The following is a 27069-nucleotide window of genomic DNA, read 5'->3' on the forward strand; positions in this document are numbered from 1 at the left end:
TTCTATTTTTGACTGATTTATTTAAGGGCATAAATTGTTTATTTAAAATTAATAAACACTATATTAACTGTTGAGATTTATTATTTTAAGTTTAATTTCATACTGATTTTAAATGGTTCCTCAGTCAATAACTAAAGTCATGAATCACTGGGCGCTTCCTGTAAAGTTGTTACTCTGTTATTGTGTACATTGATGAAGGGGAGTCACAACTCTGATGATTTGTTTCACAATACTATTTGTGCGGTTGTTTGTTTTTAAGACTGAAACTGGTCCTGTCAGATGCTCTGAATGAGGTAGCAGCCGGATGACATTCCAGGTGAGATGGAGCTGCAGTCACTCCCTCTTCATGGAAACTCACTTCAGGAGTAGAAGGGCCAACGCTGGCCAGAAGAACTCGCTCAAGCGTTAATCATTGTCAAGAAACACAAAGGCCTCATCGTCAAAATATGAAAAAGATGTGAGAATGAATGTGTCAGGAATTTCTGACGGCTGTTTATATGTAAATAATTGACCAAACCTCAAACATGAGCTGCCACAGTCTGAGTTTCAACCTTTAGAAACAGACCCACCTGCTCATAATATTATGGCAAATGTTATGAGAAGGAATTTCAACAGCACAGTCGTTGGTGGTGATGCCAGGATGTGTGTTCCTGCTGCAACTATCATGTTTGTGTTGAACAAGTGTGACAAGTCCATAGTCAGAGTCACATGAGTGAGCAGGTTTGCTCTTTGCATCACTGCAGATCCTGAACGTGACCTGAGAACACAAGCAAAGCTGCTGACAGACACACAGTGACTTGACCCACTGAAGGCCTGAAAGATAAGACCGGATGCAGGTGGATGTCTCAGCTAGAAATTGAGAGGGTGAACTTCGATCTTTGCTTTGTATTGAAGCTCAACTCTCTTATCCACTACAACACCAGCCCTCATCGCAAACAATGTGTACTAATACATAAATTCAGTTTATTACACCTATTGAGCTGATCATATTAACTACAATTTAAGACAAAATGTTCCCAAGAATCCCAAGAATTTAAGTGAAGGTAGTGCAATTGTTTATGAGCACCTTAACTTCTAAATTGAAAGGTAATACTGGCTTGAGGTAAAGTATCACTGGTATGGGTTAAAATCGGAAGCCAAGTTCCTGTATCACACTGTCGGATGAACATTTTGTCAGCCCTTTTCCTTATAAAGTCAGGGGACTTGTCAAATTCCCTGTTTAACAGGGCTTCCTTATTTCTTGGAGCAACATCAGGGGGTTGGTGTGTGTGAATGGTGTAAAGTGTAAACACACTACAAAGAGGTCACGTCTGCATTATTTGATGAGTAAGCAAATCCCAGAATTCTCTCAACATTCAACATGTCTACAGCCAAACCCATGTCAGTAAGTGAAACAGCAGGGATGTTTGGCTTCACCAGATCTTTAATCTCAGTGTGTGAAGTTTGACTCTCACGGCTGAAGTTCTCACAAGGTCGCCGCCCCGACACACTTATCAGCTCTCACTTTGATATTTCCTCCCCCAAATAATTCGTAATTCTTGTTCATGAAAGTCTTGTAGTTTATCTCCATGGGAAAGTTTCTACCGCTGGAGACAGACTCCCTTTTTCTGCTTGTGTCTGTTGAGCTTTGATAAAGAACGGACATGTTTCAACTTCAGTAATGATAATCTGAATGTGCCTCACTATACCCAAATGTGTGGTAGAGCAGGAGAACCTGCTCCCAGGTTTCATCCTACACTCAGTTAAAGATTGATTTCGTTCTGGTCAATACATTTCCCCTGTCATGCTGTTATATGAGGGGTTTTAGTCTTTTAGTCAACAAATTTAAACTCTTAATGTTTTGTCTACCATCTTTTCGTACGGGTTTATCGCTAATTTACAATTACTATTTATTTATTTACATTTTTGATAGATAGCTTATTATTATTATTATTATTATCAATAATAATAATAATAATAATAATAATAATAATAATAATAAATAGAAAGTGTGGGGAATGTAACACGCTCTCATTGAAGCCTTCACTTGCTCACCGCTAGGGGGAAGTACAAGCCAATAATCGATTCTTCGTAAACAGTCCCGCTTTTTCCTTTTCAAAGTTGTGTGCAATACTTTCAGAGTCCCCGCGAGAGTTGCGCCACTCCTTTGTTTCCGACTCCTCCGTGTCCAGTCTCGCATTTGTGTGGTCACTGAAGCAAATGGAGTGATCTCATTCTTAAAAGACGGGGCTTTTCTCTCCACGCGTTAACTGCTCCACTTGTCAAGGAGACAGAAAAGCTGTGACCCTTGCGCAGGTCCATTTCTTCTCTTCACGCTGAACAGCAACAAATAAAGGTTGTGACCTTCTGACAGCGAGCGGTCAGCCGGACGCAGCTCTATTGAGCGGCTAAAGGTTTGTGCTCAGAGCTCCTCCTTCGACATAGAGACCCGGTGTTGATAGTTTCTCTGGTTGTCACTGATTGTCACTGGTGATGACAAAAAACAACAACAACAACAACAACGTGTATCACCGAAACAAATCTGGAAAAGCGTGACTCCCATGGGCTCCTGCTCACCTGGTACTCCTGGTGAGAAGGAAGTTCGTAATATAAATATGTTTCCTATCAGAATTATTTGTCTTTAGTTTTACATTTTACAATATAAATACAAAATTCTGTGTTTTTCTAAGCAGAGGCGGTCAAGGTGCAGCCCTTTGTAGTCATGTGGCCCTCATGAAGTCAAAACTATGGAATAAATTGTGATTTTCCCCCCCTCATCATTCATTAGTAATTGTATATATAACTTTTACATTAGTTTTTCTGCCCTTATTGTCACTTTAATTCTTGTACCGTATATAAATAGAATATTCTGGGGGAAAAAAAAACTGTTTTACCCATTGTTCTGTCACCAAGATATTCACACTTATATTTGTTCTTCAAAATATATATAAATAATAAATAAATTCATAATAAAAAATTATGAATATGTAGTACCATGCATTCGCACATCATATTGTTACATTTCTTTCCTTTTAACCAAAGTGCTCAGATGAAAAAAAAGCAGAGAACCCAGAAAGCATTTTTTTTTTGGTCATTTTCATCCTTAATTCTTTAGTCTTTCGTGCTTAAAATGCCACCTTCTCTTACTGACAATGATTTGCGCAGAAATGTGCAGATCTGGTAGTGCAACTTCAGTTTTAGGGTGTGTCTTCCGTCCGTTTGCACGCCTGAGTGTTTCAACGAAACCAAAAGAGTGAAGTTATTTTCGGTTTACCAGGTGCTTCTGCACTGACACCAACGGCTCCATAACGCACTGCAACAGTCATAGTTGTTTTAAAGATTCATTTTGTATTAGCAAATCATCCATTAGATTGCTGGATGACTGAGAATGGCTGAATTAAAAAATGTCTTATCAGTCATCCATATAATCCTCAGGTCTCCAAAAGAATACCACGAGGAACACCACAGCATATTAACCTCGCCACAGAAATATACTTTTGAATTTGAGCCGTGCCGAACCATTAGTGCATCTGAGAAGCTGCAAGATTCCATTTTGGCTCCCGCAGGTTTAACACAGGAAGTGTCAGCTCCAGCAGCACAAACACCGACCCCGGTGCTGGAAAGATAAAGCCGAGTTATTGACACAGCTGGAACGACTCGGCCGAGATTTTATCAGTGGGTGGACGAGTTCAGTGTGGAGCGATCACTCCAGTTGTCGCTCCTTTCATCACACAGCAGACGGAGCTGAGGAGTAAATACACAAGTTTTATTTCAGTTTCAGCAGGAGTCGTGCGGATATACATGTGTACAGAGAGGTAGCGGCTTGTTCCACTCTCTACGCGCCTATTTCCAGAAATGGAGAGTGCAAGTTAACACAAGCATGATTGTCGAGTCATCACGGGCCATTCTTTGACTTGAGTTTCGCATAAATTTAAAAATGGGTAACAAAAACAATAGCGTGTTAGTGTAGAATAGCTGGTCATTGAAGAAATAAAAGCATCATATGACCGCAGTTATTTTGTGGGACAGAAATAAGCCGACAGCCATGACTAAATGAATATTGAGAGCGTATAAAAAGAGTCCCTCGTTCGTGTTTCCCTCCTGAGGTGGCATGTGAATAAATAAAGGACATCCCAGAACTACATAAAATTTCCACTGATTAAAAAAAAAAAAAAAGGAGTATAGCAAACATAACACGGAAATTAACAAGTAAAAAACGTGACTAAAAGTTGTTGTTCTAAAAGGCAGTGGCGGCAGTGACAGGTTATTTGTTGGTCTGAGTGTAAATAATGTGTTAATCTTAAAAAAAAGTGAAACAGTTGACACACTATTTACATTATCTTTGAAAAGAGCTGCATGAGTAATACTGACAGACTTTCAGATCAACTCCGGAAAAGTGAAATCATCACAAATATACAAAAATAAAATGGATTCCCCGCACATTTGTTCAGTGTCATATATCTGCAGTCCTCTCTGCAGGTCCAGGTTCCTCTCCGCTCTCACAGGGCGAAGCTGGACAGGATGTTGTCCTGACTGGCCGAGCGCTTGTAGCCCAGCGAGGAGCTGAAGTAGGTTTCCCCGTCCGTGCTGATATCGTCGTCGTCGTCATCATCGTTGAGTAACGGAGCAGAGTTGCTTTTACGCCTGTGGATGAACACCAGGCCACTTATTTACAATGACTTCAAGATGAACATTCTGTTGAAGTAGTGCAAGTTGTGTCTGAAGGAACCCTGAAACTGAGACTCGACCTCCATGTTTTTGCTTTATGAATCCACTAAGAAGGTTGTTCTCATTTACCGGATTTCACTCCGAAGAGTCTTGAGCTGACTCTGGAGCTGCTCGTTGGCTTCCTGCTGCTCATCCAGGTCTCTCTGCAGCTTCTTCTTGCTGTGCTCCAGTCGGTCGATCTCCTCCTCAGCCTCGTCCATCTGCCTCTTCAAGGCCTTCAGACGCAGGTTCAGCTTCAAGACAACACAATAAGAACTTCCTGTCCAGACGAGCAAACTCAAGTGTCGCCACATACTTGGTCCTTCTGGTCCTGCATGGTGTTGTGTTCCTCCTCAACCTGCATCATCACCTCCTTCACCTTCCTCTCCAGTCTGCGGTTCACCAGCTGGAGGTTCGCTCGCTCCCTGTACATTCAAATGAAAGCGGCGGAAGATTTTACCACAGACACAATAAAAAGAACATTGCAGCACCTCCACCTATAAAACAATTAAACACTCGGTCATGCTGCCATCACTGGGAAGTTTATGAGGCTTTAATCTCTGTCTGCTTAACAGCATCCTAAAATTAGTTGGATTAACAGTCGCTGTTATCATCAGTCTTCTTGAAATACGGTGGTGAGCCTTTTATCGCAACTAGGCGTTAATCAGTCATTAATAAAGAATCAAGCGATTAGAGAAGTGGATAAAACTTTCAGATCACACCACATTGGTCAAACAGTCAGAGATTTCTGTTGGATCCCGTCTCACAGTTGGAGCATCAAGCACTAGGCACATTTGACTGGACTTGACTTGGACTTTTCCATGGTTCCACTGTTCACATCATGTAAACTTTTCCCTCAAAATAAATGCATGTCTTCATCCAACTTCTATCCAGAACTTTGTTCCAGAAAGTGTCTTCATAACTGTATCAGTAGTAGTCGCTGCAGTAGTTGTACTTCTTGAAGTAGCCAGAGCTGCTGTTGTTGTTGTTGGACTCATGACAGGTGTGAAGTTGTAATTACTGCACAGGATAAGTAGGTGTTGCTGTGCTGCTCAAGTAGTTGTAGCTGAAACTACCGTGTAAGGTGAAGATGCCCTTTACAGCCTGTATCTCACCACCGCTCCAACCCTCATCGATCAAGTGAATGGGGTGGTCTCCTCTCGACCTCACCTCTCCTCCCCCTCAAGCCGCTCCTCCAGCTCCTGGATGCGTTCCTCCAGCTGGGTCACCAGACCTTCCTTACTGGACTTCTGCGAGCCCTCCAGATGAGACACTCTGCTTTTCAGGTCTTTGGCCTGCGGTGGACCAAACAGAGAGGCAGTGAGAAGCTTCGGCACAGCTCACTCAGCTCAGACTGAACGCAACAGACGATGACGGTGATCGGACGTATGGGTGAAATGAGATGAGCGTGAGACACGTGTGTGGTTAGTTCCCTCCAGGGTACCTGTCTCTCCAGAGCCATCTTGTCACACTCCAGGTCCTGTCTGCAGGCCCGCTCCTGCAGCAGTTCATTCCTTATCTGCTCCACCTGTCAGACAGTGTCATCACCTCGGTCACGCAGTCTGATGGCAATTATGATCTTACAAGTCTGACTCACCACAGCGCGAGCCACAGAGACAGTCAAAACACATGACAATACATACTGCAAACACTGGCAGTCAAAGTTGGTAATTGGCTTTACAACGTTGTCCTGTCGGACAACATTCCGCCTCCTGCAGGGAGCATCGCGTCACTTCTCGGCGGCCCAGAGGGCGAACGCCAGATTGTACTGTCAATAAAATCATCCTGGCCTCATCGTGAGGCTGTGTTAATGACCAGCATTTGTGGAGAGAAAAGTAGGACTAATGCCATAATCATACACTCCTGACTTTTCCCATGACATAATAATAAGAAGCTGTCAGCATGAATCATCCGAGGAAACACCATGCTGAAGCTGCAGCAGAAACAGGGAAACGTTCATATCCCTTAAACTAAGACACTGAGGACTCTGAGTGTTGTTGTTGTTGTTGCAACCACCTAACCTGAGACGACACAGACTCCAGCGCATACAGTGACCAAGACCAAGACTTGGCGGGCCCCAAGAGAGTCAAGACCAAGGCATATGGGGGGGGCGAGCCCCTTATCAAGACAGAGAACAAACAGAATACTGTTGCGGATTCGTCCTTTAGTGGTTTTTGCATGCCACGTTGAGATGGAGAAGTTCATCACCTATATCCACATGGAAACGAAACACTCAGTCTGTGGCTTTCAACCCTGCTTAAGGATTTAAACATGCCGGTTCTGATGACTATCAGATCCCATGTCCATGTAGATAGCAGTGACCCGACACAGCACAACACCCTGGTCAGAAGAACCCATCAGAAGTAGGAACTGAGATCAGCCCAGAGAATCCTGGAGGAAAAGCCTCAGAGTGGGGATGAAATCACATGGGAAGGCAACAGTGTCAAAGGTTTGATGGAAGTCATTTTATTTTGGTGGTGTCAGGTCGTTCCATGTAGATTTAGGAAGTTTGTTTTAATGACCGAACCGTAGCCTCATCCCAAAACTTGATCAGACTGAGAACGGAGAAGTCTTAAAATGACACATTCCACAGAAGAAACGCAATTACACAAGGGTTTCCCGAGGCGCTTTATAGTTATGGCGGCTACCTTGACAACAATTGTCCCTGCTTTGTCAGGTGTGTGGTATTAGCTCGTGGCATCTAGCTTCATCATCGTAGCCACACCCGACTGTCAGCTCTGATCAAGATCTCACAGCACTCGCTCACCATCACACATCCACAATTCACCCCAAAATACAACCCACTGACCAGTCTGCCCTTTTCTCTGTAGAAACAGAGAGATACAGTGCCACTTACAGGACTGTACTAGACCGTTTAAGTCAAAGTTGACCACATTTCTGCAGGAAACGTTGTTCATATACAGACAATTCTGACTAGCACACATGTATATAGTGACAAGTCCGGATCAAGCATGTGTGATGATCGAAAGCGATCGATACGCTGCTGATGGCTCCTCTGACAGGAGCTGAGCGTCTGGATTGGTGATATTTTATGCCAATTAGCGTGTGACAGCGGGCTGCTGTGATGAATGATGGCTCCTATAACTGGAGCGCTGGCACAGTGCTTGAGGGAGCTGAATCAGCAGACTGAAACACACAGCGAAACTAATCTGCTTTGTGAGAGGCGGCAGGGAGGAGCGGGGAGATTACTCTCATTTAGACAGGAGAAGAGCACCTGGTGCCAGAGAGACGCAGGTGTTCTTCCTGCTGCCGCCCATCCGAAGCATCGCCATGCACCCCCAGAAGCCCCGGTCTACCTCCTCTGCTGATATGAGAACACTCCAGTCCCCTTCCAGTGTGTGTACATGAAATCACAGAGGCAAACACACACAAAGCACTCATGCTACTCCACTTCGGCAGCACAAGTTCGGGTGTTGCCTTGACAACCGCCCTCGGCCTCTCGCCGAACAAACGGCAATTTGTCACAATTCCAGTGTCTGGCAGTGAGTTTGAAAGCAAATGATTTTAAAAACTTGACTCAACTGGACCAGCTCTCTGTAGATGAAACTTAATTTAAATTCTTGGTGAGCGCGGCATGCTGGCACAGGCTACATTTTGGCCTGGAGAACCTGATGGTCCAGCCCAAGTTTAGACGTCCTAATGGAACCTTGTCAGAGAGCAATATCATTTAATCCAGGGTACATTTTCAACACTCTATGAAGAACAACTTGAGGAGAGCGGCATAGTTGCTGGACAGAGTTACAAAGTGAGCTCCATTACCCACAAACTTGAAACCTTTGGCAGCATACAGACTCTGGGATGGGATTAAGAAAGCTCTCTTGTGACCAATAGATGAATATTGGCCAGAGGATGGCTGCACCAAGCTGGCACAGTTCCACCACGTCTTATTCACAGAAGACCATCAAGCTGTGAATTTTGGAAACAGTACACTGAAACAAGGCAGGAGCCTCATCTTAGACGCTAAACCGATCTGAGGATACTTAAAACAGTTGGTCAAACGTTCCATTCATTCAGAGATTAGTTGTCATGATGTTAGGGGGGTGAAAGACAAAGTCGCGGCAGATCTGGTTGACGGGTTAAGATGGAACACAGGCGCGTCTGTCTGCTCTACATGGACACCAGGTCTATGACACAGGTGAGTGCTGAAAATGAGAATGTGTTGATGGTATGCCAGTACCTGCTCTCTTCCTCTGTCTATTCTGTCCATCAGCTGGTCTCCACTTTGACGCTCCTCGTCGAGGTCTAACTCCAGCTGAGCGATCCTGTCCTGTGTTCGTCAGGAGGACCAGAGTTAAACCTTGGTGCTGTTCAAGCGAGGAAAAAGTCACAGTCCCTGTCGAACGCACCTGCATCAGCTTGATCTGCTTGGATTTGTCCTCTTTAGCGTGAGAGTTGGACTGCACCTCCGCTTCCAGGTCATGAAGCTTCTTCTCCAGCATTGTGACTTTGAGCGAGGCCTCGCGCCGCTCCTGCTCACACAGCTGCAGCTCGTCCTCACGGTGGGACAGCTGAAATAAGGCAATTTAGAAAACTATAATGGAGGAACGAAATGCAAAGCTTTTTAAAAGAAAAGGGGCTTTTTAATGAAGACGCATGGAATTTTCATCTGTGTAGACTGACTCAAAACAATGAGTTTGCCATTGAGTGTCACCGTCGTCCGGATGACTATCAAGTTGACACTCTTCACAAAAGCACCACAACGGAGACCAGAAGATCTGACCCTTCAGATGACATTTAAACCACAGCACACTCCATGTATCCCTCCTCAGATTGTCATGTTGGGAAGTACAGAGCCACATTTGATCACAGTGGCAGTGGCTAACACTGAAAAACTGAGTGGCTAATACAGAGAGAAGATCCATCATGGAGGATGGGTGCTCTCCTCGAACTGAAGTGAACCTCCTCCCTCTGTCAAAAGATGAGCAGAAATGACCGGCAACTTTAATCTGGCAGCAGGACCGAAGAGGCATGGGTCGAAGTTAATTCTAGATCGGACTGAAGACTGGATGGTCACATTTTCCAGTCATCAAAACAAGAGCAGACTTATGGTGAAACTTCGGGTGAATTTATATCCCAGTCAGTCGAAAGCCCCTCACAGCTGGAAAATTGCCCCACAGCTTATTGCTAAAACAAGGGAATCCATCATCATTTCTCACACAGAGAAAATATTTAGCCATTAGTGCTGAACGATTCAATAATTCATCTTGGAAATGCAGGAAAACGCAGGTTATCATGCAAAACTGAAACTGATGGTATGTCACGTAGAGGGAATGGAGGTTGTCCTTTATTTTATTTGAACAGAGCAGTCATAAAACAATAGTGTCTCTGTGAGAATAATCAAGAAGAATCATGTGTGATGCTTGCGCTTGTTACATTTGCCAAGATCATGCAGGCGGAGACTGGTGTGGCACCAGCCAGCATCTGGAAAAGTGGACTCACTGTCTCCCTTTAATGCAATCGGTTTCTCTGAAGGGGAGGGGGGTGAGGAGGAGGATGTGAATCCAGCCAGAGCAGCTTTCAAAACAATGATATCACATCACTCACATCCGTCTCTTCCTGTTCAGCCGCTGGAAAAGGCTCCATGAGTGTGGAAGTCAACAGCAAACCAGGAAACAGATGATGGCTCTAGTCAGGCTGTTGCATGAGGAGCTGCATTTATAATTTACAGCCCTCAACTTTCCCATATTAGTGACTTATTTGTGCTTGTTTTTTTTTGTTTTCACCGAAATTGAAAGATGACAGGGAGTGAGCATGATCAGGAGAATCAAAAAGACGAAAGAGCCGGTCCTCATGTTGTGAAGCTTTCAGTGTTTTCCTAGAAACAGGCTTACCAGGCGTACCCAGTTAGAAAGGCAGCCTTGGGCCAAGATATTAAACTGGCTCACTTGAGTGGTGAGGAGGGAAGTTAGACTTTCTCAAATGAGAAAGTGAATGAATGAGTAAAGGACTGGAGGCACAGACTGTTCTGCAGCAGCCACTAAAGAACACTCCAGGTTAGATGAACCGTCGTGAACTGACCCACCAACAGCAACTGCGCTTCAAATGCAAATTTTTTGCATTCACCCATTTCCTTTCTTAAACATTCTTAACATTCCAAAGCGCTGATGCAGGCAATTGAAAAAAAAGAGACACAGATCAGTTCAGCTATCAACGGCAGTGTCTCAGATAAGGGGGACTATCCAACAGTGTATCATGTATGTAATGTATCAGTGTTTGCAAAAAGTGATGATCACATGTCACAACACGAGGAGCTGCCGCGATGGTTGATGACTAATGTGCTGTTCAGCCAGTGGAATGACAGCCTTCATTTGTGCGACCGTACCTCTTCTTGCAGAGTCTTGGTTGTCAGAAGATACGTATCCAGCTCGTGTCCTCGTTCATCCAGCAGCCTCTGCAGATCAGACAGCTCACGGCGATTCTTCTCTTTGTAGACGTTGATTTGCTCTTGCAGCTCGACTGTGGACGACTGAGATGCCTCCACTATATCGTTCATCTGAAGGATGAAGATCAGTCGTTTCTTAGAAACAATTAGACACTAAACTAAAACATGATTCAGCCTTTAGCAACTGAATTGCATATTAAAAGGCAGCAATGCCATTATCTCTAATAAAGACAGTTAGAAGCTACAAAGGGATGGGACGAAGATGGGTGAGTTGATTTGCGAATATGTCGTCTGAATGTTTGCATACTAGAGATGGGCGATATGGACAAAAAACTTATCACGATAAATGTAATATTGGCAAACACAATAAATACATTTTCATTCAGTTCCATGTGTTGGACACAGTACAGTCTAGTGGAGTTTGTCTCCCACATCATTATTTGTTTATGTCTAAAGAAATATTAGAAATACCTAAAAGGGTTGTTTTTCATTGCCTTATTGAAGATTTTGCTAATATTTTATAATTTGTCGATGGTCCCAAACTGATGCCGGGTTGTAGTATTAGCGCTGCCTGCGCGAGTGTGTCCGTGATCTGTGAACCCTAATGGGGACTCTGAAGAGGACACTGCCGCCAATACCGGAGCGGATGTCCGGCCAATATCCAACTATTTTCGGGAGACTTGCATGTGTTGATGTGAACCAAGGCAGACTCTATCTAATAAAAAAAAAACACAGATTAAGAGACTCCGAGTCAACCAGTGTCATTATAAAAGGTTCCCTGTATTAAAAATAAGTTTAAAACTACGATCGTGAGCTACGGTCAACCACACTCTCGGGCCGTCGCGGTCTCGTCATGTTCACGTGTGCTGGTCCAATGCAGCGAGTGATCCGCGTGTTTATCAAATTCAGTGTGAGATGCAGAATCGTGGAGATTGTGTTTGGTGGTATGTTGTGTATGATAAGTTATCACCCATCCCTAGTTCATACTACTGAAACAAATATTCTGTGATGTTTGTGATGTCTGCTTGAGCTGTGACAATATCGAAGAACTTCATGATAGTCATTGAATGATAACATCACTTGCACAGATTTTCATGAGGCCGGTGCACTTGCCTCTCTCTGCAGCTTCTCCACAGTCCGGTCCAGCAGCCTCCTCTCATCCTCAATGTCATTCTTCATGGTCTTGAACTGCTCCTTCTGGTCCTTCTCTTGCTGTAGCCGCTCCTCAGTCTCCTTGTGCACGAGACTGAGTTTGGTATAATTTCTCTGAAAGACATTAGGCATCAATATTAACCCTTTTTTCCTGACTCACCAACAATATTCAACTAACCTGCACATCTTCAAGTCGTAAAGTCAACGCCCGGTTGGCACGAGACATCTCCTCCTCTTGCTCCTTGATTTCAGCCAAAGACTCCTCCAACTGTTTCTTCTCCCTCTGACAATTAGTTGGACATAGTTTACGAAGTCTGTCAGTCACCACCATGCACACGACTATTTATTCACGCCTTAGTATCTCCCACCTCCAGACGGCTGACTCGCTCCGCGAGCCTGTTTTCCTGCAACTTTGCTTCATCAATGATTCGGTTGAGTTTGGCGACTTCATTTTCCAGCTCTTGTGCTGTTTTGCGGAGCCTCTCAGCCTCCTGGTTCAGCCGTCCTGCCTGACCTTCCAGTGCCCCCTTGGCTGCCTCCATCTCAGCCTTCTCCAGGACCACTGCTGTGCTGCTCTGGAGATACAGTATGAACATGAAAATGGAGTTTAAAGAAATGACACTTAAAGGAAGAAAAATTGAGATTATATATATAAGAAGTTTCTCATTGCCATAAACCCTTTCCCCAGCCTCTCATCCTAAATCTAACCATCCAAAAGAAATGGCTAACTTTACTAACCCGGACTTCAAGCAGGACTCTGAACCAAACTTAAACCTTCTTCAGTGTTTTGTCAACAACTGGTCCCCAAAAGATTACTAAACAAGCCCACACGGAGAACAGAATTCAGGCTGCATCATCCCCCAGCACAGCGGCCTACAGCGGAGAATGTACCGTACTTTCCACTTTCCATACCACTCAGTGGTGAAATAAAACCTTACTCCGCCTTCACAGTGCAAAGTAAAAATTCTACAGTATTATTGCACAGTGAACGGACATCCAGCCATGACAACAGGATTAAGGAGATGACAAAGGAAGGTGCCAGCAAGAACACAACAATCAGTCAGTATGATAATAACATGGTCGCTTTCGATGAATGACAACTTCCGCCGACAGAGGACAGGTACAAGTTTGGGTTTAGGTTTTTGTCATGGAGGAAGAATGTAATGAAACAGGTTTGCCAGTTTCCTGTTTCTGTGATCGCAGTCATGTTTGACAGACGTGCACGCCAAGTTATCAGCGTAGTAACAACACGTTTGAGCGGACAGCGAATAACACACATTCTTATAGGTTTGATGCAAGTTCGACCTGTTCAGATGGATTATGAGAGTTACTTATCACACAAAAACATCACTGGCTGGTAGCGCGGACAAATCGACACTGCAGACACACTGCTATGAGCTAATCTGATGAAATTAAATATTTTATTTTTATATTTTCAGCAGAGGGGAGGTGCAATCACATTTAGGTGATCAGTAAAAACAGCATATAAAATATCTTTTGGAATCTCACTGGCTGGAAAATATTGGCGCCACTAGCTTAACAAGAGACACCTTTTGTGTTTGAATGGTGAAAGTTTCCTCCCAGCTGCGTCGTGCTGGCACACCAGTCCGACCAGTTTTCCAGGACGGCGAAGAACAACCTTCATTTTTGCTGCACTGGGTCACTGAGCCGGGTCAGGGAATGAGAGAGGCAGGTTTGACAGCGACACATCTACAAAGTGACATTGTACATGTCATCTGACTAAGTGTCTGAGTCCAGTTCCACCCAGATTTGTAATCCTCTTGTGAAATTCCAAATCAACCAATGGCCATTGTCCACGATTCTACAGTCATGAATCACCATAAGAAAACATTAACATAAACCTTAACAGTGAACAATCCTACTATGCAACTGAAGGTAACTTTTTAACACATTAAAATAGCTAACATGCCCCTGAGGCGATCACATGACCCACTCATGTTTGTCCTGTACATTAAACATACTGTATAAGGCAGAAAACAGACAAAGAGAGAAAACTAAGCAGAAATGTTAAATGACTGAGTTAAAAAAAAAGGACAAATGAGTCAAAGTTTGACTTGGGACTCCTTGCGTACTCAAAATGTTTGCCCAAAGTAGACCATTAACTAGCTTCGTGAAGCCTTTGAAGCGTGGCAGTGACCGTGAAAACAAGAGTGACAGAAGTCGTGTGAGTGAGGAAAAATACCAAGCACTTTTAATTATCATCACAGAATTAATAGGAGGAATATTTACTGGTTAACTCACACCGACCCATTAAAGCCATGAAGCTTTAAAAGATAAGCTGTTAAACGCTTCACCTTTGTTTTAAACTTACAGTATAATATATATATATATATATATATATATATATATATATATATATATATATATATATATGTGTGTGTGTGTGATTTTTTAAAAAATATTTCTCGGCTTGTTCTGATCCTCTCCTTCCTGGTATTGTTGTTTCTGCACAGCTGAGGTGGAGACAGACTTACAGGGCGTTTAAATTACTGCAAAATACTGAGTGAATAACACTGATTCAGCACAATAGAAGTTGCAGGTGATGAGTAAAAGCAAGATTTGGGTTTTAGGTGTGTTCATTTTCTGGTCTTGATAACTGGTTTAAAGTTTGATGCTTTGTGGAATTAGAAATTCAGTCAATAAGTATACTGTCATAAGAGTGGCTTACATATGTAAACCATTGGAAGACTGGAGTATAAAAGGCCTGACAGACATGTATTCTGTCTCACATCAAGCGATCTTCATTCCTCAGCTCTCCAGTTCCTCCTCCACCTCCTCTTTAGTCCTACTACTAATCACAACATCATCCTCAAACATCATCATCCAAGGAAACTCCCCTGCAACCTCAGGTGTCAGTCTCTCCATCACCATGGTAAACAAGAAGATTTGATCCCCAGTCTAATTCTACTCTCATCTTGAAACCATCCTTCACTCCTATGACACACCACACCCTCCTCATGCATGGACAGCACCACCTTCACACTTCCTCAATGGCTCCCCATGTATTCAGTTCATGCTTTGACTTCCCAATGACACATTACTCATCATAGCACATTAATAAATCTACTCATGAAAAATGTATTCTAAGGAATTATGTTTACTCCACCTGAGAAACCGGACTGTTGAGTTTTTCAGAAATGTTTTGATAATGAGAGGCAGGGGCCGTCAGCGAGGCGTCCGAGACAAAGTTACCAGTCCAGTTTTTCTGAACACAGGAAGCGTTTTGACAGCAGGTATGATGCAGCGTGTTCTCGCTGAATACCAAATAACTATGAGACCGTTTGTGTGGATTTTCAGGGAAACAAAACGGAACACTTGCGAATAAATGAGACTATTAAGACCAAGATCGCTTCAAGTTCCTGTGGGTGATTCAATACCAGACGCGAGACGGACTTGATTAGAAACTGTATCTGACAAAAATGTTTCCTAGTCCGATTGTAACTGACACTGAGGCGCTGTCAGGCACAAAATGGAGGGATTGAAGGAGAAATTAAAAAGTGACAGATGAGAAGAATTGGCTCATAAGAGGGACCTCATCGAATTTCAACCCTTCTTGAAGGAAATGGAAACCTCCTTAAAAAGCTGCTTCTTTGTTGAGACTGAGTGCGGATTTCAAAAGCTTTGTCCTTCAGCTTTAAACGGATATGACAATTAAGATTGACAGTCCTTTTGCGTGAGTCAAGTCATGAATCTGATCGGCACTCTCACGAGTTTCTCAGTCCAAATTATGGACTTTAACACTATTTATCCGCAATTATTATTATTTAATATTACATTAATTGTAATATTCATACAATACGGCCAAAAAAAATCCTAATTTTGGTACCATTATGGGACTTAAATGTGTAGCATGACTAGTTTGATACAATGGTTTTGTGTGTTAAACTGCCTCTTGGGGCATTTGCAACAATAAAGCTTCTAATGCACAAATGCCATGACAGCTGATTAGCAGCGAATCACCAGAGCTATTACGCAACATAAGGTTAAGTTACAGTAAACAAAGCAAAGCGCCATGGCCGCTCACAGCCACAGTTCTCACGGCTCTGACTTGCAAAAGGCTGCCATCATCGTCTTGATAAGCAGCTCGCCTTTTTTGTGTTAATGTCATCAGAAAATATGGCCTTCATAAAAGCTCACGAAAGATTCACGATTCTGTTGGGGGAAAGTGGCTAATGCCAAGTCAGGATCCAGAGTCTCTGTCCATCACTTCCTTCCTCACTCTCCTTCATCCGCTTCCTTCCCTTTGGGGTCTCAAATCTTTTCTTACGGCTAATGTGGGGAAATGCGTTGCTATCATCAAACAAGCAGACTCATGCTTTAGGCAAAAAAAACCCTGAGGAGGGGTCTCTTCTCTGGAGCTATGCAAGATCATTGATCATATGGTGAGACTCAAGTTGACAGAGATCGAGGCAGAAATTGATAAAGCAAGAAAATAAACTGCTTTTTGCAGCTCAGGAGATCACTGAGGGGGGGCTGTGTGGGAACTGTGGAGTTGGAAATGGAAAAAACCCAGCTATGAGGCGATGAAAGCTACAGATCTGAGTGGATAAGACTAAATCTGTGATACACACTGAGGTCCAGGCCCTGATAAAGTCCAATTTGGGGAGTAAACACTGATACCTGCCCATAACCTGGAACAGGAGATGGAGTTGATCTGCCATTTGTTGTATCGGAAAAAATAAATTAAAATCAAATATAATCCTTGGGAACATAGTGGGCTGGAAAATCACCTGACCACATCAGTATTTAGAGGACAAACACTTCTTAACCATACAGAACATGTTCATGTTCCCTTCAAGCGATGACATGACACTCATATTTGTCGTGTACATTAAACATAGAAGCTGTACTGTACATGACTTTATCTCTGTGTGTTTAATATAACACACAGAGAGAAATATACAAGACAATAACAAAGAAATGCTTCTGTTTCTTCGACCTAAACAATCACATGCAGCAGGTAAACTGGCAATATTGGTTCGCTAACCGGATGTGAACAGCTTTAGCCATAATGATTCTGACGGCGTCTGAATTCAGCCCAGCAGACTGAGGAGTTTTCTTTTGATCAGCATTGTGAAAATGTCAGGTAATGTAGCCAAAAAAACATTGCCATCAGGGGTTGCCACAGTAAGTCAGACTTCACTAGCATGATGACCCACCTACATCATCCTCCCCGTCACACCTATTTTCTTCCTCCTTGAACCTCATTCTTGGTTCGGTCTGAGCTCTCTTAGCTTGTCTGCATTTGTTATACACAATATAAGAAGAAAATAACACTTTACAGAGGCGTAACTAACAATCCAAGAGCAAAATACAGACACTTTTGCCTCACAAACCCGCTTGTGTCGTGTTATTACAGCCATTGTAGCTGCTGGGAAGTAAAAGCAACACCCTAAAGAGAAATAAATAAAACATATCCAGCAGATTTGTGAGGGTGGACTGTAACAGATCTGCAGGGTGCACATTCCCCACCCTGACCCCCACATTCCTGGGAACTAGACTCTCTACTTGCTGCACCTCATCTTTCCACATTGTTTGCATACCAGGACACTTCGACATGAAAAGCCTGAGCATATGTCTTTAATTTTTCAGACACTTCGTGAAGTTTACCTTTTTTTTTCAACTGAATTCCAGAGATAGCTGCTCACTGGAAACAATGCAGCCTTAAATGTAGGACAAAAAAGGCAGGCCCCTTGATTCATTTTGGGGAGTTGGCCTTGCATCCCCTTTTTCCTGCAGCACACTGACCCACTTATTCAGCCCATCCCCACCCCCGCTGCTATTATTGTGTGAAACAAACTCATCATTCTTTTTTTCTGCTAAAGGCCACAATTACCCCGACTCTTTCAGCGGGGACACCACGCATCCCTGGACCGACGGCTCATTAGATTAGTGATGGCCTGCCACCGCAATTAACTAGTATACAGAAAAATTTAGTGCTCCAGTTTCCAGCATTCTTCTCTGCATGGGACGCTAGGGTCATTTTAGACATCAGGGCCAGTGAAAGGGGGGTGTTTGGTTTACTTTGACTCCTTCCCTCTGACGCCCACTGAAATGAGGAGAAGCTGAGCATACTAATAATTCCAACTCTATAATGTCCAACTCTATAATTCAATCTATATAACTCTAAATTGAAAGCACGACATCAGACTTCACAAAACAGCTGGTTGTGTTCAATATGGTGTTTCTTCACATCAACTTACCAGCAAACAGACCATTAATCAGTGGCACAAGGAGAAGTTCTCTGCGCAGCTAGAGCTCTATTGTACTTCAAAAAAGAAAACAAACGGTGACTTCATCTTGCCAAGTGTTTACACAGCGCTTAAGGTAAACCCCTGGTGACAAACTCCCATGGGGGAGCCCTACTTCTGTCGGACAAAAGGAAATGTTGTCATGGACTTTTGTAGGAGCAACAACGGCTCCAAACCCCCACCAGCATGGCAGGAAGGTAAGCCAAGGGACGACTTCCAGCCTTTGTATCAAACAGGACACACGTGAGTCTCAGAGCAACCGGTTGCACATATTGTGTCTTTTCGAATCTTGAAAGACTCATCCCCAGTCACCTTCCGGTGTTTTTAGTTTACATAAATTCACTGCAAAAGTTCTGGCAGCTCAGGGGAGAAATGAGCATTTTGCTTCACAGCAGGTGATTTGTTAAAAACAACACTACCTTTCACTGTTGACCTAAATGAGGCAACTTCAATTCTTATGCTCTGAGACCTTTACCATAGCACTTCACAAAAACCTGTACTGCCAGACAAACATTTTCCTTGGAAACCAAGAGCATCACAATTCTTCTGAGCACTCATATCTAAGGCATGTGTCTGGTTTGTGCAACGATGAAAAAAATGTGGAGGAGGAAGGAACACAGCTGGAAGAAGGAGAGGCTGTTTACCTGCTTGGCCTCCTCCAAAGACGCTTGCAGTCGGTTTATCTCTTTCTCATACTGCTCCTTCATTTTGTCCACCTCCTGATCGTGGGCTGCCACCTCCTCCTTCAAGGCTCCTTTGAGGGCCGTCAGCTCTCTTTCACGTCTCCTCAGCACCTCCTCTTGATCTTCCTTCGCCAACAAAACCTCCTGCATCTCCAGCTTGAGTTGCATCATGTCCTGTACATGGAACTGGAGTTATTATCTTGACTCATCTAGAACCGTGGTTTATTTGCTATGGAGACTCAAAACGAGAAAACAAGTCGTAAGCAAGTTGAGAATAAATTGCTACAAGGTATCGTACCGCCATAATAGCGTCCTTCTCTCCGTCAACAGCTGACTTCTTAGCAGAGTCAAGCTCATCGTGCATCTCTGACAGCTGGTCCTGCAGGTCTCTGATCTCTGTCTGGTACTGTTCCCTCTCCATCTTCACCTGGAACAGCCTGACAGATAATAAAACACATCAGGGTCCAGATGCTCTCACACTCTCACCCACACACCTGCCTTTTAATTCACACATACAACAGGCAGCACTTGTGCCAGAATATGTGGGCTGACGACCACCGAGGTTAAAACATATCAACTCAGGAAAGCCAGAAATGTCCAGACGGACTTGACAGTGCAACAATGTGAAGAGAACTGCAAGTGGTGTGTGGCTCAAAAACAAAAACAAAACCAGTGTTTCTAGTTCAACCACAGGATTCTGAGACGACTTTCACCCTTTGCAGGGAAAAAAAACTGAAACGGTCGTTGAACATTAAAGAAGAAACCACTTTTTTTGGCAGGCTTTGGTCTAAAATGGCTGGAATCAATTTAAGGTCACTGAGGAAGAGGTGGGCTTCGGACAGAGGGGACTTCCAAAAGCTAGACAAAGAGAGGCTCAACTGACGTGAGTTTTATGACTCACAAAACAATTTACTTGATTTTAATACACCGCTAATTCAAACCTTGAATCACAGTGTGTATAGATAATGATATTCTACCACTACAGTTCAATCTGCTACATAGACAGTGTTGGAACAGAAATTCCTCTGAGGAAATACAAAGTAAAACATAATATTTGTACTAAGCCGTAAGTGTCAAGAATAAGGTCAAGGACATGTTTCAGGTTTTAAGATTTAGCTTGGCTGCACCAGTGAAAGAAAAATCAGATGTTAAACTCTTACTCTTCAACAGTAGACTGTAGTTCACTTTCTGCTTTGATAAGCTTCTCCTTCAAACGCTTGGACTCCTCTGTGATCCGGTCCAACTCCTGCTGTAGCTCCCGGAGATTGGCACTCATCTTCCGGTCAGACTGATTTTTCTGGTGAATGAAGAACACAGGCACACAAATGTCAGCAAGCAATGCTAACCGCTAACATTATAGATCAATGTTTCTGTTGTGATTAATAGCCCCATACAATCTTCAAGCATCTAAAAATCAGAATTAAGTTCAAAGTTACTTCTAAACTCCTTCACCTAAAATAAACCTTTACATAATCAAAACGTTCTTTTGTGATCGCCCAAATCTAATCCCTGACAAACCCACACAGATGAAAGGCAAACTTTCAAAATACTTGAGTCTAAACGATGCCAACATGCAGCGGAGTCCAAAGCTTCTCACCGAGCTCTGTTCTTCTATTTGCAGCTTGAGTTCCGCCATTTCTTTTTCCAGCACAACCTTCTGCTCCTGCAGCACTTTGGTCTGCGCCGCAACATCCACCACCTGAAGGACACATTTGTCAGATGACTCCAGCAACAACTTTGATTGACTTGTATTCCATGTGCAGTTCTGTAGAACTGCCTTGATGTAGCTAGATGACTGTAAATGACAGCAAATTAAACAGGAATATTACTATTCAACGTGACTTAGCTACAATGACGTGGGACACCAATGAACATCAATGAACCATAGAACTGTGTTAAAGTAGTAGAAGTAAAGTATACCTCATGCATGTAGCAATTTCCACAATATATGAAGGAAAAATGTGAGATAAAAAGGTCTTTGACTGAACACTGGGATGAACAGTACGGAAAAAACAACTCCCTTCATTTTGAGCCAAATAAAAACGGTCAGAAGAAAAACATCTTGAAAAAGCTCACCAAACCATCAAGCCTTACCTTGTGATCGCTCTGGGCTCCCGCTGTGGCCCGAGACTTGAGAGTCTGAATCTTCTCAAAGACGAGGTTGACCTTTCTCTTGGTGGTTTCATCGCTATCATTGCTTCTGCAGACAAAACACACAAACAGGCAAGTGAAATGAAGGCTGTTCCACGGTGAGACAGAAAAAAAAATGTTATTTTGGAGGGGGATTAGGAATTAATTCTTGACTGTTCTCGGAACAGAGAGATTCGCTGCCAGATTAGAAGGGTCAGTGAGGATCACCAGGCTTTGATCTGTCAGTTCACTGCTTCATTTCAGACAACAGCTCAATTATGGAGGCACAAGTGCAGGAATCAGACCTGTAGTAAGCAACAAACTGCTAAAACAGACTCTCACAATGGCCCAGTCAGTTTCTTGTGTCTCTTTTAAATGGTGTCAAACGAATAGAGCCCCGACATCCTGCCATTCTGTCAAAGCAACAAATGTCCCAGCCAGGTGGGAGATGAGATCATTTCCCAAGTATCCATGGTCCTTGTTCATGAGTGAGTGAAGAAGAGACAAGATGTCCACTTTGGTGGAGCATTGTCTACAATAAGTAGTCTGTCAATCTGCACTTAAGGGTTCCCTTGATGGGTTCATCTGCAGCTTTAGATAGCGCCCAACATCAGGGGAGAATTGGGTTTCTCTGCAGGGCGTCTGGAATATATTTGAATGACTTCTCTAGCCAACCTTACACCCACACTTGCTCACACCATAGCATTAAAATACAATGTGAAGAGGGGCAGGAATCACTTGATATAGTGGAGGGAATCAACCAAACAAAAACACTATCTAGAATGACTTTCACTGCTCGCAGGGAAAACAATCAGCCCTAATCTCAGCCAGATGATTTTCATTAAAGTTTATGAGCCGTGTAGGTTAATGTTTGTCTTCTGGGCCAGGGGAATGTGGCTCAGCACTTGCATCTGCCTTTCCTTACCTTTGTCCAGTGACTCCTGACCTGTGGCCCGACACTCCCAAAGTGCTTCCTGCCTTACTTTTGCTAATTTTACAGAATTGGCTTTGATTTATATTGTTTGCTTTTTGTGTTATGTTGCTGTAATAAACACAAGATTGACTGAACACAAACCGAAGCAGATAGCCATGGACCTTCTCTGCATTAAAAGTAGAAAAAAAACAAAAAAAACACCACCTTAAAGTCTCCCGTTTCATAAACGAAATCTGCCCTCAATTCTCACTTCAGCTCCAAGAAAGCAAACAGAGAGAGTGGGATCCTTCAAAAACAAACTGGAAACATCTGGATCGCTGTTAGACGGTTGGACGGGTCAGAAGAACACATTCCTACGCTTTCAGGATGAACAAGCTGCTATGATAAAAAAGCACTTATCAGAACTTGTGTGTTGGAGGGGATGCGATCCCAGTGAACAATGCATGATTCAACTTGCACAGAAAGAAAACCCACAGGATAATGGTCAAGAGGTCAAACCTACCCGTCCTTCAGGTAGTTGAACAGAATCTGTTTTGCTGTCTCTTCATGTGATATTTCCTGCTGACCTTTCAGTAGATCTGGTGTCGACTGTAAATAAACATGTTTTCAATTGCATTTTTAACAAAAAAGGACACTTTACTATATTCGTATGAAGCAACACAATCACATGACTCACCTGTACTTCTGCACCAGCAGATTTTTTGTCACCAGTAGAAGACAATTTGGATAGTGACGTTGAAAGTGATGAGGTGGAAATTTTTACCGCGGCTGTGTCCTCATTATCCTTTCTGTGGAACGGAAGTGAAGCCACAGATCGACTCTGGGGCTTCCTGTATCCCTGGATGAAGCCGACACCTTTAGACACGGTGTCCTGTGGTGAGCCCGGGGCACTTGTGGCTGCATACAGGCCTCTAGATCCGGAATAGTCTTCCAGTGAGTCCTGGCTTTCGGCTCTCCTCTGCAGACGGAGCAGCGAGGGGCGCAGGACGTGCTCGCGTGAGGTTCCTTGGCTCTGACTGAACTCGTCCAGGTAGCTGGAGCCTTTCCGTAGACCAAGAGCACTATCAACACTGTGGGAGCGCTTTCTGTCTTCTGGGTTGATCCGGTTTCTGCGGCCAGCCCGACCCCTCCGCTGGTGGCTTGCATCTTTGCCATCAAACTTTTCGATGAGCTGGTCGACGCCGGGAATGGAACCAGTGTCAATATCCCTGCCAGAACCAGGAGAGAAAGGAATGTAGCGGCGGTTCTCGTGGCGGTTGATGGTGTCAGCGTATAGAGCCTCCATCTCATCCACAAAGGGTTTTGAAGAGGAAGAGGAAGAAGAGTGGCGGGATCGTGAGGAGGACTGAAGAACAGGGCCACTGGAGTCGACCTTCCTGAGTGGAAGAACGTCAGGCTCACGGCGAGATCGCTCAAGGCTGGAGCTGGTGCTGCTTATCGAGCTGGGGGACCTGCATTGGCTGGCCTTGCTTTGGTCACTCGAGGTGTTTGACCCACTGGACGGTGTTTGGATAGAAGACATTGGATTGAAAGAAGCTTGAGTTCTGGAGGGCTGCTTTGCTTGAGGTGGATGTGACAGGCGAGGTTTGGACTGTGGCTGAGCCACTTGTGGCTGAGGTTTCATCTGCGGATCCTTGGACAAAGACTGATACTTAGGCTTTGGAAGGACATCGTCAGTCTGGCTCTGGAAGGGAAGAGGCTTTCTCGCTGAGTCAGCAGGGGCACCTTTCTGGTCCATGCTTGAAGACCTCACATGAGATGATGTCGAGGAACTGCTTTGTTTGTTTCCCGTTTCTGTCGGAGACAAAGTCTTGGAGGGGAGGCTGTGGAAGCCATGGAGATTCAGAGAGTTTGTTTCAGGATCATACGGCTGCAGCAGCTCAGGATGTTTCTGAAAGTTCAGGAGGTTCGCAGATCTCTTTCCATCTGCGACTCCATTCTGAGATCCCGAATGATGCATCATACTCTGGGAACGGTACTCCATGAAGGGGCTGTGCAAACCAGCATCCTTGTCTCCTCTGAACTCATACTCCTGATAGTGGTCGATGAAAGAACCCTCCGCATCCACATAGCCATTGCTGTTGGGGTCCAAGTACGGGTGAGGTCCTCTGTCCTGGTTGTTGAGGACCACATAAGGGTGCCCATCTATTCCTTGGACCCGAATACTCAGGCCGTAAGTTCCACTTCCATTGCTCTGAAGCCTTGTGGAACGAGTTGGTTGTGTGTAGCCTCGCTGTGGTCCGCTGGTTGGGACGCCAGTCACTCTGTATGACTCCATCAGGAATGCAGAAGGAAAATAAATCCCTCTCCCTGGGTCAGGTGACCTTCCTCTGCAGCAAACATTAACAGGGTCGGGTGTTAGTCAGAAATGATCCACAACTCTTTTTGAGCAACTCATGTTTTTCACATTTCACACTGAAGCACTGGATGCAGCTGTGGATCTCTTCTACGTTACAGCTTTTCAGATGTTATGGTTTTTTTTTTTCCTAAAACAATGTTAACGGATTTACTATCTCGGAAATACATTTATATGGATTTTGCAACTTTCTTTTTCCAAACTGTGCCTTTAACAAATCAAGAAAGTGCTGAGTAATTGAACAAATGAAAGGACTATATGTTTATGTCACTGAGTATTTGTGAAACAGGTGAGTAGAACATTGTTGACTTGAAAACAACTTGAGCAATAACAAGTCAATGTGGCTCAGCGGGCGACAGAAAACAGGCTTCCATTCGGCAGACGAGATGAAGGACTCACTGGGGAGGATCTTACAGTCTTTGTCACAGTTAGAGGGCAACAAGGTGCTAAAATTATAATCTCATTTGAGATCAGAACATTGTAAAGCCTACTTAAAATATATTTGTTTATTAATCTTGACCGTCTCATTATTTATTTTGATCCTAGCACATGTTAATTTGTATGTTTCCCTCTGAACAAAACACCTTCATAGAGCCTGAATGCTATTCTGAGACTCGTTTCCTCAACTATTAATGCTGGTGAGGACAAAGCCAAGAGCCATCGCCATGTGTTTCCCAGGACAATGGTCTTTGATCTGGTTCCTGTTTGTCCTGCAGATAGTGACCCACTACCTGCTGCAACAATCTCAACAAGGGCAGAGGAGGACCTGGAAGAGGCTGTGATAAGACTGAAGACAAAGACCAGCACAGGATTTATCACTTGAGCATTCAAAAGCTCTGGCTGAATGAAAGAGCTCAATTGTGTGCGTACAACACAGAACCTCAACAGTGAAGAGTGACTCGGGTGACAACTTAAATATTGTTGTATGAATCCCTGGACTTGACTGTGTTTACTTAAAGTTTTCCCACTCACACTCCTAACTCGCCAGTGACTAAATCCTCTGGATGATCCATTTCTGAAAGCGTTTTCCAGACAGTTTCTGGGCAGATTACAAAACTGAATGTTGAACTCACAACAGCGGCTTACCGTGTTCAGTGCTTGCTGAGAGAAGGTGATTAACTCCTGAGATTATGAAAGGGACAAGTTTTGATAGCAAACAACTTAGCAACGTAATAAACTCAGCAGTCAAGCCACAATTTATTTGTTATCACTCATCCTGAACAGGCCCAAACCAAATCTGTGCACAACCTACCAACTGGTCGGGATCAACCTCTTGATAAGAAAACTCTTGTTGTTCCATAGAAAGTATGGTGTTTGGACAATACTGGCTCCAGAATCAACTTATTTTAGCTGCCAAAGACATCACAGTTTGGGCTGGTCATGGCAGTGAGGACTTCTGGTCACAACACATTGTATTCTCTATCATACTTTTAGTGACCTGGCTCAATATTACCTGTCATTCTATGTACAAAAAAGAGACGGTGACCCATGAACAGACAGTGCTGCCTTCACTGACCCCTGTGCTGCAGAGCTGGGGTCAGAATGTCAAACACTGCTTTTGATCTGAAAGAGTGGAGGGATTTAAACACACCAATTCTAGCCCTATAATCGTGACTGGCTATTTTTCCTTTCATGCCACCGACAATTCACAGCAAGACACAAGATAAGTCTTTTAACAGTATGTTATTTTTTTATACTTCTAGTACCTTTAATGAATGATATCCGATTGAACATATGCTCCTAATGTACATGTGCTCTTAATTGAAATGTTTAAAAAGGGGCTTCTCTTTTCATTTGCGCCTTTAAATGCGCGCAGTTTGACGAAACACAACAAGATTTCTGCCACAGTGTGACTCACTTCTGTGCAGACTGGCGTCTCACCCTCAACTGGACTGAATGAATAGCGCACCCCTCATGCAGACTCTAGCACGGATTGACAGTGTGGGAAAATTATAAAGTTACATAACTGGTCAACGAACAGCAAGCAATTTCACTTCACAGTTTGGGTGTTAGACACAACATAACACGCTTCTGATACTTTGAATTGACGACGTCGTGTCGCCGCCGCATCCAAGTGCAACAGGTGTCTGGAAACAACATCAGTCCGGGCGCCGTACATTAGTCTTAAACGATTCGTTTTGCTGATAAATCGCTTAAAGACGCTTTAATGCGTCTCGTACAAAAGTTGTTTCAAAGTTTAACGCCACTTAAAGAGACTCGCGTTCTTTCCACTACTTAAGTTAAAGCGGCCGTTAAGGCTGAGTGGAAACAATGAAATACTCACCGGCGTCGCCTTTTCCGCTTTTGTTCTGTCCTGTTAAGTAATTGAAATGAAAAAGTTTAGCTTTACAGTGAATCACAGTGGCAGTACAAAGAGCCCGGGACACAGTTTAGCCAACTTATTTGGTCCTGTTGCTGCTTTCTGGTAGACAGCTTCAGGAGGACCCGCCCCC

At 43.7% G+C, this 27069-nt stretch overlaps 1 protein-coding gene across 3 annotated transcripts; it reads right to left on the reverse strand.

The window, feature by feature from the left end:
• Positions 1–3733: 3733 nt before the first annotated feature.
• cgnl1 (cingulin-like 1) lies at positions 3734–27069 on the reverse strand. 3 transcript variants are annotated; one of them, XM_053865742.1, is made up of 20 exons: positions 26901–27069; positions 26475–26539; positions 22937–24590; positions 22763–22848; positions 21291–21396; positions 20794–20895; positions 20357–20493; positions 19495–19633; positions 19158–19370; positions 12610–12816; positions 12420–12524; positions 12203–12355; positions 11030–11200; positions 9054–9215; positions 8885–8974; positions 6131–6214; positions 5857–5981; positions 5003–5111; positions 4777–4940; positions 3734–4623 (listed from the first exon to the last, which is right to left on the reverse strand). In XM_053865742.1, exons 3-20 carry the CDS (start codon positions 24536–24538, stop codon positions 4479–4481), a joined length of 3900 nt encoding a protein of 1299 aa, XP_053721717.1. In that variant the 5' UTR covers positions 24539–24590; positions 26475–26539; positions 26901–27069; the 3' UTR covers positions 3734–4478. The 3 variants fall into 3 exon arrangements, with proteins under 3 accessions (XP_053721717.1, XP_053721716.1, XP_053721718.1); XM_053865741.1 differs by lacking the exon at positions 26475–26539; XM_053865743.1 differs by lacking the exons at positions 6131–6214; positions 26475–26539.

Source organism: Synchiropus splendidus, chromosome 5 (assembly GCF_027744825.2).
Source record: "Synchiropus splendidus isolate RoL2022-P1 chromosome 5, RoL_Sspl_1.0, whole genome shotgun sequence".
NCBI lineage: Eukaryota > Metazoa > Chordata > Actinopteri > Syngnathiformes > Callionymidae > Synchiropus > Synchiropus splendidus.

Bases quoted from the DNA above. Each gene is read 5' to 3' on its own strand.
- cgnl1 (XM_053865741.1), bottom strand. From the start codon at position 24,538: ATGGAGTCATACAGAGTGACTGGCGTCCCAACCAGCGGACCACAGCGA. The intron at 12,817-19,157 runs GTAAACAGCCTC...CTGTATCTCCAG, and splicing joins CTTTGGAGGAGGCCAAGCAG to AGCAGCACAGCAGTGGTCCT. The intron at 8,975-9,053 runs GTGCGTTCGACA...TGACGAACACAG, and splicing joins AGCAGATCAAGCTGATGCAG to GACAGGATCGCTCAGCTGGA.